The following is a 12374-nucleotide window of genomic DNA, read 5'->3' as shown; positions in this document are numbered from 1 at the left end:
GACTGAAGACGTGTGGACAGGGCATTCCAGGCATGCACGGGGTTAAATCAGAGGTGTCAGTTCACGGGGAGGTAACAGATACGTCCTGCTCTCCCAGCCCCTGTCTCTCCAGAAGTTACCCTCCCTCCCACATTCCAGCTGCTGCAGCTTTTCACAGCTGGCTGCTCTCCGGGGACATTTCCCAGAGCTGAGACAGAGGGAGGGAGCAGCCATGGTCCCAGCACAGCACAGGACAGGATTGATGGCTGGGCTGACCCTCATGCCTCTGGGATCCCTGGACTGGAGCCCTTCACCCCAGGAGTGGGCTGGCACCGGCAGACCTGGGTGATCCCGCTCCCTGGCACCCATCCATCCTCAGCCCTGGCTGGGAGAGTTTTTCCTGATGCAGAGAAGGGACATCAATCTTTGCAGCTCGCTCACTCCTTGGGCTGCTAAGTAGGGTAGCCAATTAGTGCTGGATGTGATAGATCGCTTAGCCCCATCCTCATGACACTATCCTCTGGAACCAGATCCCATCACGATGAGGCACAGCCAGCCACAGCGGGGACAGCTCTGGACAGAGTCCCAGAGGGTCTCCCTGAAGTCCTGGGGACAGGGCAGGCACTGCAGCAATGCTTGCAGAGATCCTGGGGACCATGCGGGAGGGGAAACAGCCCAGAACGCTGGGCCAGGGTTGATAATTCAGGGCTTGGGAAGAGATTTCCTCCAATGATTCCCTGGCTTGGCTGTGGCAAAGCCCATAGCTCTCCGGAGAAGAGCAGATCCGCTCTGGGCAGAGCGTTGGTCACTCACGGGCTGTGGCTCTGCACTTGGGGCCAGGCTTTGCTGCCGCAGGAAGACTTGCCATGGGAATAGCTTGCAGGGATGCTTGATGGGAGACAAGCAGGAGGCAGTCACCCCATGTCTGCACTTAGACCCCCATCACCCCTTCCCTGGTGTCACCCCTTGTCCACAGAGGGGTAGGGCTGCCCACTCTCTCCTGTGAGACATGGGTGATGCTCACCAAAACCTGGCTTCCCTCACACACCACTAAGCTTGGTTAATCCTCCTCCCTCATCTCCATCGAACTGAGCTGTGAGGGGGCTCCCAGTGCAGCTGATCCGGGGTGGCTGGGATAGCCCTCGCAATTCCCCTGGGCTGGCTGGGGGCGATTATAAACCACTCTCCAAGAGCACAGGCTGGAAAACGGATCCAATTACAGGAGAAGTGGGTTTCAGGGCCCCCGCTCTGCTCATAATGAAGTATAATCCTAGAAAAACATGTTGCCAATTACACTTCAATTGAACCCAGATAATGATGCTTAGACAAGGCCCAGAAAAGACGGAGTCTGGACATTGAATTCCTTTCTAATGGAGAAGAAAAGTGTTCCTCTGTGGCAAGTCTGGGCTCTGCTTGGTTCAGACACATTGTGATATGAGCAAGAGCCTGAAATAACCAATCTCTGGATCCCATTTAAATGGCTTTATCAGTGGAAAGAGTATTAATCTCTCAAAACCACACGTTTATGGGAAGTTTAGTTTGGAGATGTACATATTTTTAACTGAAATCTCTTTGGAATGGGAGGAGGAGTGGGTCTCAACTGCTAAAATACATTTCTGATTCTTCTGGTTCAAAGTAACTTTTCATTTTGAAAAGCAAGCTAATAACAGCTTGGTTTCTTGACCAGTTTTTATAGTGAAAATTGAAAACAAACAAAACACAAAAATTATAGAAACAAAGTGCTGTAACTTAGAGAAAATATTTTATTTTCTTTCTTTGGTGTTAACAAACACTTCTGTGCTGTCAGTTCTCCACTCCAGCACAGGATGGCTGGTCGGGTTCTCTGTTGTTCCAGTTTGGGAGGGAGGATGGTGTGGGTCAGCACCAAAACCAGCCAGGGGTGCTGTGCCTTGCGCTGCACCGTGTGCTGTGCTGTGCTGGGGCTGGGGTGGGCGAAGGGCAGGCAGGACCTGGCATTTGGCTTTTCCAGGAGCTGCTTGCGAGGTGCTGGGAGTGGCAGCTGTCTCGGGGTTGGTGGGTGCAGTGCGGGTGAGCCTGCAGAGATGGCTGAGGCAGATTGGGAGCTCCTGACTGTGTGCTGGATGCCTCCCTGGGTGCCTCCACGCATGGGAGATGGGTGCCAGGCCGCTTGGCTGCCCGAGCAGCAATGGGCTGTTATCGCTGCCACAGTCTTTGCAAAAGGCTCTGGGAAGCCCACGTGTTGCCAGATCTCAGCACTGATAATTTTTTTTTAAATAAAAGGCATTATTTTTGCACTGAGAACCTCTGCTCCAGCTCTCTCCCTCCTCCCTTCTCTCTCTCCCACACGCACACGTTTTCGCTGCCTTGGGGGATTTGAGCAGTGCAGGGCTCTGAAAAACAGACTCCTACCTCCTTCCCGCGAGTTCAAGAAAAGCAAGATGCTTTCTCTGGGTCCTGAGCTGCAGATCTGCAGATCAAAGTTTCCAGCATTACAGAATGAGACAAGAAAACACTCATTCGTCCCACTGTCATAAAACCTAAAGCTGGGCTTTGGTGGGTTTGTTTTATGGGGTAGTTCCCAGATGCCCTGGCAGTGCCATGGGCTGGCGCTGGGAGATGCTCCAAGGCGGTGGGAGCGTGGCAGGGGGCTCAGCTCCCGGCGGGACCACGGTGACACTGTGCTGGGGCTGCCGAACCCGAGCACGGTGCCATCGCTGCCCTCCTGGGCCGCGGCCACTGATTAATCCCAGACGAGGGCCCTTCGAGCAGAGCTCTCAAACAGCACCACACATCGAAGAAACTGGTTTCCATCTGAATCATAAAAGTCTCCCCAAGTGGCTGCTCCGCGCAGAGCTGGTCAGACATGTGTGTGCGTGTGGGGCTGGATGTTGATTTTTCCCTGAAACAACTCAGGGCTTTATCAGTCCCATCGCTTTCCCACGGTTTTCTGTTGCCAGTGAGGTCACCGGTCCCTTTAAAGCGGGGCCGAGGCCGGCGCGGGGGGGCGCGGGCAGGGGGGACACGAACTGTTCACACAGACCGTGCCTTTTACAGGAAGGCTTGGGATTTCGACCAGGAGCGGGAGGAGGCGGAGGGAGGGGGGGGGGCCTGGGAACCTGGGAGCGCCCCGTCCCTCCCGGAGGTGCCTCATTAACCCGGGAGGAGCCGGGGGCGAGAGCAGCGCGGGGCGCGGGGACGCCGCGATGAAGCGGCTCTGCGAGGAGAGCGGCTCCGACACCGAGTCCGACGGCACCATCGACGTGGGGCGGGAGGAGGAGTACAGGTGAGCGGGGACGGGGCTGGGGCTCGCCGGGAGCCGGGGCAAGGAACGGGAGAGCCTCCAGCTTGGCATGGGAGATGGAACGGGAGAGCCCCGGGGCTTAGAATGGGAGAGCCCCGGTCTCGCTGGGAGATGGAACGGGAGAGCCAGGGCTTGGAACGGGAGATGGAACGGGAGAGCTCCGGGCTCGCCAGGGACCGGGGCTTCTCGCTTAACCCTTCGGGCTGGGCTGGTCCTGCGGCGGGGCCAGGCTGGATCCCCCGGTGTGCGGTGATGCCCGCGTCAGGACTGATCCCGAGTGGTAACAGGAGGTCTGGAGCTGGGTCAGGAGCTGATCGCAGCCAGCAAAGCCCCCTCGGCTGCCCTCCCCGGCCCCACCAGCTCTGACCTCGTTAGCGGGGCAGCCGTCAGCTGTCCAAGGGCTCCCAGGAACCGTGGGAGGAGGAGGCTTTGCACGAGAAAGGCTTCTGCTGTGCTGGTGCATCTGCGGTGCGCCGGCTGGGGCTTCGATCTGTGCTAAGACGGGAGCCCCTCGACTCGGTGCCGCAGCTCGCAGGCTCCAGCCAGTCCCCGCCGAGCTGCGGTTTCGGCTCCGGGGCTTTGCAGCTTGGTGAAAGGGTGAGGACGGGACCTCTGCGGGATCCGCACTCCTCTAGGCTGCGGCTCCTCTGGCAAAGGGCACCCTGTTCCCAGGCTATGTTGGTGTTTGCGGGCTCTGGGCGTGCAGACGGCTTTGAGAATGAAGGAAAGGCTCTGTTATTTGTTCCCGTCCAAAAATCAGCTACTTTTGAACTCATTTCAGTAGCCAAGTGTCCCCCTCCCTCTGCGTCCAGCAGAGGCCCCAGATGAATTAATTGCCTTTCACCACTTGGTATCGTGAGCAGAGAAGTCGCCCTGCTCAGTGCCAAGCTCAGGTTCCCATGGGACCGAATTAATGAGTCTGCTTCTCCCTGGTCACAGCAGAGTCGGGCATGTCTAACACATAATGTCCTGCACAAGTTCACCGACCCCTCACTTTCCAAGCACATCGATATCTAACCTGCCTTCCTGCTGCACGTGAAATATATCCCACGTCTTTACATCCGTGCAGCACACCGAGTCTGTAGTGCCTTGATGGGTGAGTTAGAGGAATCATCATAACGCTTTATTTCAGTGAACAGTAATGGATTTTTGATCTTTCTCTGGCACTGCCAAGACATTTGTCTTCTCGCACTGGCCATAGAACTGGGCAGCACCGTGATCCGATGGCTTTTGCGCACATTGGGATTGCTCACGTCATGCAAAGACATGGCCAAAATAGCTGTTCCTGCCCCGACGAGTTTACACCCCAGGTAGCGTGGTCCTGCCTGGGACAGTGGTGGATTGAGCAAAAGAAAACTCTTCCAGGTGGGGAATGAGGGGGAACAGACAGAGGGAGGATGATGGTTCTCAGCCCATTACCCATTGGTCGTGTGGTTTGGGCAAGAGCTGGGGTGAATCACGCTGGGTGTGAGGCTCGGTTCAGTGCGTGTAGCAAGTTCAGTACAGAAGTGCAAGATGCTGCGTGGTTTGGTTGGGGTTTTTGCTTTTTGTTTGAATAAACAGCCAAAGTTCTGCTGTAAATTATAAAGTCAAGCAAAGAGCAATGCAGAACTTTCATAATCGGAGAATATAGTTACGGTATCTTTTATGTGGTTCAAAGCTGTCAAACATATTTTAAAAACATACTTTGCAGTAAGCTAGGTCTTTATATCCCCATCTGGGGCCGCAGCTCACAAGGAGCGATGCGTTCAGACAGCTCTGCAAAGAGACTTTCAGAATTCGGTAACAATCTCCTTGAGCGCACACTCGGCATTCCTGCGCTGCCAGGCAAAGTCAGTGCCCCCCGCTGCACGTACAACACCCTAGCAGCCATACAGAGCCCATTTCACATCATACGTGCTCATTGTGTGTGCCTTCATGTGTATTTGCAACGCGTGTTGGTGCTTGTGAAGGCAACTGGCGCCTCTGCCTAGAGAAAGCCCCCCAGCAGACATACAAACAGGGTTCCTGCGTGGAGATGAGTGGAGCAGGCAGTCGAAGAATGTGGTATTTCGTCTGATCATGTAAAACCACTTCTGAAAGCACCTCACTTGGGCCCAACAAAATGTATTTTTAATGGGCTGAGTTTGGTGTAGCTCTTGGCTTGCTGTGCAGACAGCACTGTCTCTGAAGAAGCATCTTTAATACACTGCTATTAAAATGCTTCATCTAACTGAAAAATATTTTGATGTGATGGGTTGAACCCAGATGCCCCTTTCCAGATTTGTATGTCTTAGGCAGTCCTCGAGTCCCTGCGGAGTGCAGTGCTGGCCACAGTTGCAGACTGCTATCTCGCCTGCGTGTTAACCTCCCTGCGCCGAGTTTCATAAGGTGCAGAAACGGCCGTGAGGCAGTCCCACTTTCTGGAGGGAGAAACCATGCCTGGGAGAGGCGGCAGGTGGCCCAGCTGGCCTCTCCTGAGGAGAGGGGGTTTGCTCCAAGGAGTTTCCCATGCCCAATTATCCATCTTTATGGAGTCTTCAACTCCCTGGGGACCTGAGGATTGAACTGTGCCTTCCCGCGCCTGTCTAGCGCTGACCTTTGGTGCCTTCAGCCTCACTCATGCCCACCAGGCACCGGATGCTTTGGGGGCCCTTCTTCTTAGCCAATCCCCTTGTGTCCCTCATCCCTTGAGCAGAGCTGGTCCCCAGGGCTGTCAGCCAGCAGGAGCGTTTCTGCTCAGTCACCTCCTGCCGAGTGTTCCTCCTGCCCGGCTCCTGGCCTCACTCCATCTAGTTCAGGGTGTCCGTGCAGTCAGAATATTGCAGCCCACCCTAGAAATCATGGTTTGTGAAGTGACTCTGCAGGAAGCCCTCAGAAACCACATCAATGCTGCCATTAGCCTCACCCTGAGGAGCGAACAGCCCTTTGCTGCCGCCTTGGGTGGGAGCTCAGATACAGGCTCCCGTTATCACAGCTCTGAGATGCAAAGCTCTGCAGACAGGGCAGGCTCAGACATGAGGGCTGGGAGGTTCACACGTGGAGGAAAGACAAGGCCATGACTCCAGAGCTCAGATCACTGCTTTTCCAGCCCTGGTGAGATGCCAGTGTGGGTTGAGATTGAAGGAGATGTGTGCCTGATAGTGGATGGGCAGAAATCTGTCCCTGACTGGAGGGAGACTCGGAGGGAAGAGAGTGGGATTCGCATCTCGGCTTGGCTTCCCATCCGCAATTCCTGAGCTCTGTGTTGTGGGCAAGAAGGAGATGGGAACCACAGAAGACATTATTTGGGGTGGGGAAGGGAACTGCAGATGGCAAACGTGTGTAAAGCATATGTGCAACAGAGGTTTCTCTCCAGCAAGCACAAGAAATTATTCCCTCTTCTTCTTTTCCAGCCATGTTTCCAGGTCTGTGTCTCCTACTACGACATCTCAGATACAAGCCAGGAAGAAGCGGAGAGGGGTGAGTCTGCTTTGCGTTGGCCGCATGGTTGTGCTGCACCTCCCTAGGGGCCAGGCTGCTGCAGCTGTGTGCTCTCCGTGATTCCCAGTGCTGCTGGCATGTCCTCACTGTGGGGACACAGTGCAAAATCCACTTTACGCCATTCCTCTGTCTCCTGCAGAACACACCCCGCAGCCAACTGGAGGGTTTTTTTGCAGAGGTTTAGCCTCAAATGTGGCAGAAAGGGGTGAGGACAGGGGTGAAGGAGAGCAATTTCACACGAGCTTATCACACTGGACAGTTAATATTTCTTTGCTCAGCTTTTGCACCCAGAACATTAACTTAGGTGGCCCTGTTCAAGGTTCTCCCAGCCTGACATGGCTCTTAATGAGAGCAAATTGTGGCCATAAATGAGCATGGATTCTTCTCTCAACTTGAAAATCTCCTGCAGATCATTGAGAAGCGGCGCCGTGATCGTATCAACAGCAGCCTCTCCGAACTGCGGCGCCTGGTGCCCACTGCCTTCGAGAAGCAGGTTTGTGAGCCCATGATTCCACTCATCCTCCCAGGCAGGCTGTGCTCCGGCAGCACAAGGGCAGAGCGCTCAGAATGAGCAAGGCTGGAGCATTGCTATGTCTTTCTTATCAACATCTCTTCAGGGAGTAAGTAGGTGGTGAAACTGGGTGGTGAAACAATATGAACAAACATTCAGGAGCCCTAGGGAGGATAAATTCAATCCAAAAAGTGTTTTGCAGGTATAGAGATGCACAGAAATGGGGATTTTCAGTTTGCATTGGGGGATCTTGGGAAGGAACTCTGTTTTTCTACTCACTTGATGTAAAAAACAGAGCTAGTGCCCTGGATGGAAGCCCTGCTCCAATCTGAGCGCTCCTGGGCTTCAGGAAGGTTTAGGGGAGGAGGTCGCTGGGAAAAACCCAGCTCCTGAGAGGCACAAAACCCTAGGCCATAAAACGATGAATTGCTCTTTCTCTCTGCTTTCAACGAACAGGGGTCTTCCAAGCTGGAGAAGGCAGAAATTCTACAAATGACAGTAGATCACTTAAAAATGCTTCATGCCACTGGGGGAACAGGTAAGAACTGCTCTTATAAGCACACAGGTGAGGTGAAGGTGAAAACCTGGAAGGAGAATTCCCCATCAGCCTTGGCAGCAAGTAATATCGTGGTCTGGTGTACCATGCTGGTGCCAACCAGCACCAAACGAATGCTGTCCTGCCTGCTTCCCAAGGAAAATATTTTTAAAGGGATGGCAGATGGACATTTCCTGCCTCGTTGTTTTTCTTCAGTCTAACATATGGGCCAGAATCCCATGCATCTATTTGAAAGGCTGGGGTACCTGGGACAGCAAGTCCCAAAGACCCACAGGAGCAGCACCACTGCTGTTGTCACACACCCTGCTAAAAGCTGCCCAGCCAGAGACATGCTCAGTCCTGCTCAGACATGGAGCCTGCATCCAGAAAAATGGCATTAAACTCTTTACCTCCTCCGAGGGATAAGTTTCCTGCAGAAGCTGAATTTTGCCTGGGGACTCTGCAGATAAACGAGGCTTTTTCCCTTTTCTGTTCTTTTTTTGTTGTTGTTTCTTGGTTGTTACACGAAGAGAGAGGGAGCCCTGTGCAAAACTCAACAAAAGTCTTATTTGTGCTGAGCTCTCAGCACAGACCCTCTGTCCTGTTCCAGTTAATAGGATGGAGATCACAGCTCCCCAGTAAAGAAGCCTCTGGCTTGCTCAACACCCATTTTTGGCTTGCTGGGGATATTGCTGGCATCCAGGCTTTGGTTCAGAGCTGTAACTTGGTCTGGAACATTTGTCTAAATATTCAGTTTGACTGCACTGCAACAAAGAGCTGCATTGTCACGAGAGACCCCGTCAAGCAAAGTGGTCCAGCACTTCGCCCTGCTGTGACATTCTCTGCTCTATTCCTTATCGTCTCATGAAGCTGCAAGTAGGGAGCAGAAGCCTAAAAATCAGCTGTTGGTTGCTTTTTATCTGGTTGATTTTTGTGGCTTTGGGCTTTCTTGGTCCTATGGTCCTGGTTCTGCCGCTGTCCTGTGTCCTTCAGCCAGACATCCCTTTAAATGAATTATTGTTAGGAGCCAGGCAGAGAAAATATGCTCGGCTGTGCATTGAGGTGACACAGCGTCTCCTGTTCCACAAGACTGGGGAGGGTCCATTTGCAAAGAGGACTCAATGCCCATTAAGCCCAAAGCTGCATCTCCAGCAGTGATAACTGGTGAGGTCCAGGAGGAAAGGCTTCTTCCTTCCTGAGCATGGTTATTGAAACCTTTTACTTGTCTCACATGCTGGAGTAAGAGGCTTCATGACCTTGGCAGGTTTATCCCGATGAGATAACTGCAGATGCTATTCTCATGCATGCAAATGTCCAGTCCTGTTGGACACCCACTTGGCTGTCTGCTGCAGTGACATCTTGCCACAGTGAAGTGCCTCAAGTGAAATACACAGTGCAGTAGAGAGGGTAATGAAATCAAAGCACATTCCTGAGCTCTGCATGGACTTAGTATCACCCTTGTCCTCTCCCTACAGGCTTCTTAGATGCCCGAGCTCTGGCTGTGGACTACAGGAGTATTGGCTTCCGTGAATGTCTGACTGAAGTTGTCAGGTACCTGGGCATCCTTGAGGGCCAAAACTCCGCTGACCCCATCCGGCTGCGACTCCTGTCCCACCTGAATAATTATGTGGCAGAAATGGAGCCTTCGCCTGTGGCCACTTCCCTGCTGCCCATCCAGACGTGGCCGTGGTCCTTCCTCCACAGCACTGCTGGCCCCGTGCAAATCCCCAGGAGGGAGGCTGCTCCTGCTCCAGTTGTTTTGACTGCATCTTCCCTGGCGTATCCAAGCCCTGCTGTGAGGTCAGCCCCACTTCGCCGTGTTCCCAGCGACATGCTGCCATCCCGCCGAAGCTTCCTGGCCAGCAGGATGGCTTCTTCTAGCCGGAGGGCCCGAGGTGCAAGCTCATCAGCAGCTGTAGCAGCTGTGCCCAGGATGCCATCGCCAGCAGGTGTGTTGAGAGAGGGCTCATCCAAGAGCAGCCAAATCGCAACATTCCTCTTCTCGCCAGCCTCTGCTGCCGTCCCCATTCCACCGGCTTACACAGCACCTCCCTCCTTGGGTGCTGCTGTGCAGGGACCTGGGATCAGGGTTGGGACATCCAGGATCTGCCGCTCCTGGGCGACTGAAATCGGGGCTTTCTGACGCTCCCCTCTGCTTCGGAGACAGGAATATTTCAGCACTCATTGCCCCCAGAGGCCTAAGAAAAAACGCAGCTGAAAAGGCATCTTTCCTGCTTTGCAGAAGCCAAGGATCCATGAAGAAAATTCTCTTTACTCTTCCCTGCCTCCTCACCACGCTCTCCTTGCCTCACCATCACTCGTTCTCTCCCTCATGATGCCTGCGAACGTAAATCACATCCAGTTCGATGAATTTGTCTGCACGCAGCTGTACTCCAGACCCTTCTGTCCACAAAGGAGGGGACACACAGAGATCCCAACCCTTTCCCTCCTCCAGCAAACCCCTCTGCGGAGTCCAGCATTGCTCTTCTTTGGAAAACAGCCAGCCTTGATTTACTGCCTTATTTCCTCGGGCACTCAGAGCTGCCAGACAGAGACTTCCTCACGACGACTCCCTGTGATATGTCCCCTGGCTGCAGCACCTGATTTTGGTGTAGAGAGATAGACACACTCGCCTCCTCCCCAGCACTGCTGCACCCTGCAAGGCAGCATAGAGCCCCCAGCAAACTGGCTGTCTGCTAATCTCTGTACTTTCCTCACTGCATTACCAACTTTTCCCACTTATGTGTCCTTAAGGTGGAGGGAGGCAACAGCTTAACAGAGCTTGTTCCCACAGCCGAGCTGCAACCCTGCCGTGTCCGCAGGGATTGTGCTGGGTTCCTGCACTATCAGTGCAGGAGCAGCCGGACAGAGGGAGGCTTCTGCAGCCTCTGTTCTGCACAGAGGTGTGAAGAGGCAAGACAGGCGAGACAGAGGACTTCAAAGGGACGTCTGTCATGGAGGAGAAGGCTCTGACAGCCAATGTGAGAAGAAAAGGCCTTTCCCTCTGCCAGTCTCCCTGCTGGAGCTGTCTCTCCTCCATCCCCTGCTGAACAGCTGTGACTGTAAAGGGGGGAACAGGTCAGACCAGCCTGTGTTTGAAGTGCCTCCCTTGTTCTCTCTTACCCCTGCACCCCTCGCCCTCTCCTCCCACAGTGTCTCTGTTTTCATGTTTTGGTCTCACATTGCTCATCCCTCTCCCTGGCCTGGGACCAAAACCCACTGAGGTTTCACTGCAGACCTTGGCAAGCTCTGGGTCTGCACTTTTCCTGATTCCTGAGAGCTTTTTCTGCCTTGTCCTGTGTGTCCCAGGACAGCTGGTGCAGCAGATACACCTCTGCTCCTCCAGCTGTCCTCCTCTCTTCTTTGGGCAGGAAGGAAGAGAAACCTGAAGCTCTTCAGCCTCCCTGCTGCTGTGCCACATCCCTAACGCCTGTGGTGGCCGGGGCAGGGTCTCCCAGTGCTCCCCTCTCTTTCAAATAGCCCCCACTCCCTGCATCTGTGCCTTGACTTGCTGGGATAGATGTGCAGAACAGCCTGACCCAGCTGCGTGCCCACTCCAAGGAGTCTTGCCCAGCTTTACAGCTTTGTGACATGAAAACAGCGACATGGAAAGGTCAGTGCAAAGGAAGGTAAAAAAGAGGGAGAAGATCTCTGTCAAATGGTGAATGCTTTCCTCAAGCCTCCAGTCAAACGTGAAGCCAGTTAGACTGTGCAGATGAGCTGGTGGTTGTGTTCCTGCCGACTGTATCTGTCACGTGCATGTCAATGTATGCATCTGCTGTTGTTTGGGAAGTGACTCCCTCCCAGTTGTTTTGATGAACATCATCACACTTAACACACATAAATGCCTCTGCTACTTCTCCTCACCCTTGTCCCAAAGTGCCAGGATCAGCCACCCTTTTAATAAAGTCAGAGGAGGTCTTCACGGTCCCCAGTTGTTCCTGCGGCTGGTTGGCACACTAGACCTCACAGCAAGTAGCCCAGCCTCACTTCACACTGTGCAGAGCTGTTAGATTCACGAGCTGTGACATCCTGCAAAGGTGTCAAATAAAGTCTTTCCACCCCTGTCCTGGCAGTGAAATGTAGTGTTGATGTGAATCATTTCTGCTACTCCAGCCTGCTTGAATGACAGCTGGTTTTGTCAGGTGAGATACTGTTCCTGAAAAGCTTCAAAACAGGTATGATGTGGCTTGTGAGATAATGTCCCTGCTGGTGGTTTCAGAACTGCTGCTCTCTGATCCCATGACTTTCTGGTTTGCAAACCACTCTGTGAGTCAAGATCAGGCAGAGTCCGCAGCACTTGCCCTCAGACTGGCAATAAACCGTGGCTTGAGAACAAATAATTTCATTTAGCTACCAATGTCCACAAAAATGTCAGGGAACAAATCAGGTCTGGCAGAGCCTTTTAGCCAGACTCTGAGGGCTTGCCTTGGTCTCCTGACCCTTTGCAAGCAGGACCAGAATAACCCCCGCTGCTTCATGCTGCCGGGAAATGCTTTGGACTGAACAAAGAGCCACAGCTGAGAGCCTGCCTCTGTTCAGAGGAAAGGACCAGTAAATGATCCTGCTCATATAAGATGCAGGGAGAATTTTCCAGGGAATGG

At 53.5% G+C, this 12374-nt stretch overlaps 1 protein-coding gene across 1 annotated transcript; it reads left to right on the top strand.

The window, feature by feature from the left end:
* The first annotated feature begins 3061 nt into the window (after positions 1-3061).
* HEYL (hes related family bHLH transcription factor with YRPW motif like) lies at positions 3062-11864 on the top strand. The gene is made up of 5 exons (XM_009561864.2): positions 3062-3244; positions 6637-6703; positions 7134-7217; positions 7692-7773; positions 9246-11864. The coding sequence occupies exons 1-5, from the start codon at positions 3165-3167 to the stop codon at positions 9911-9913; spliced, it is 981 nt and encodes a 326-aa protein (XP_009560159.2). The 5' UTR covers positions 3062-3164; the 3' UTR covers positions 9914-11864.
* The last annotated feature ends 510 nt before the right edge of the window (positions 11865-12374 follow it).

The sequence above is a fragment of the Cuculus canorus genome, chromosome 22 (genome assembly GCF_017976375.1).
Source record: "Cuculus canorus isolate bCucCan1 chromosome 22, bCucCan1.pri, whole genome shotgun sequence".
In the NCBI taxonomy this organism is placed as follows: Eukaryota; Metazoa; Chordata; class Aves; order Cuculiformes; family Cuculidae; genus Cuculus; species Cuculus canorus.
Note: the sequence above shows the minus strand (reverse complement) of the source record. Positions and strands in the feature narration are given on the sequence as shown.

Coding starts and splice junctions, on each gene's coding strand:
- HEYL (XM_009561864.2), top strand. CDS start 3,165: ATGAAGCGGCTCTGCGAGGAGAGCGGCTCCGACACCGAGTCCGACGGC. Junction 3,245..6,636: donor GGGCGGGAGGAGGAGTACAG/GTGAGCGGGGAC, acceptor CTTCTTTTCCAG/CCATGTTTCCAGGTCTGTGT. Junction 6,704..7,133: donor CCAGGAAGAAGCGGAGAGGG/GTGAGTCTGCTT, acceptor AATCTCCTGCAG/ATCATTGAGAAGCGGCGCCG.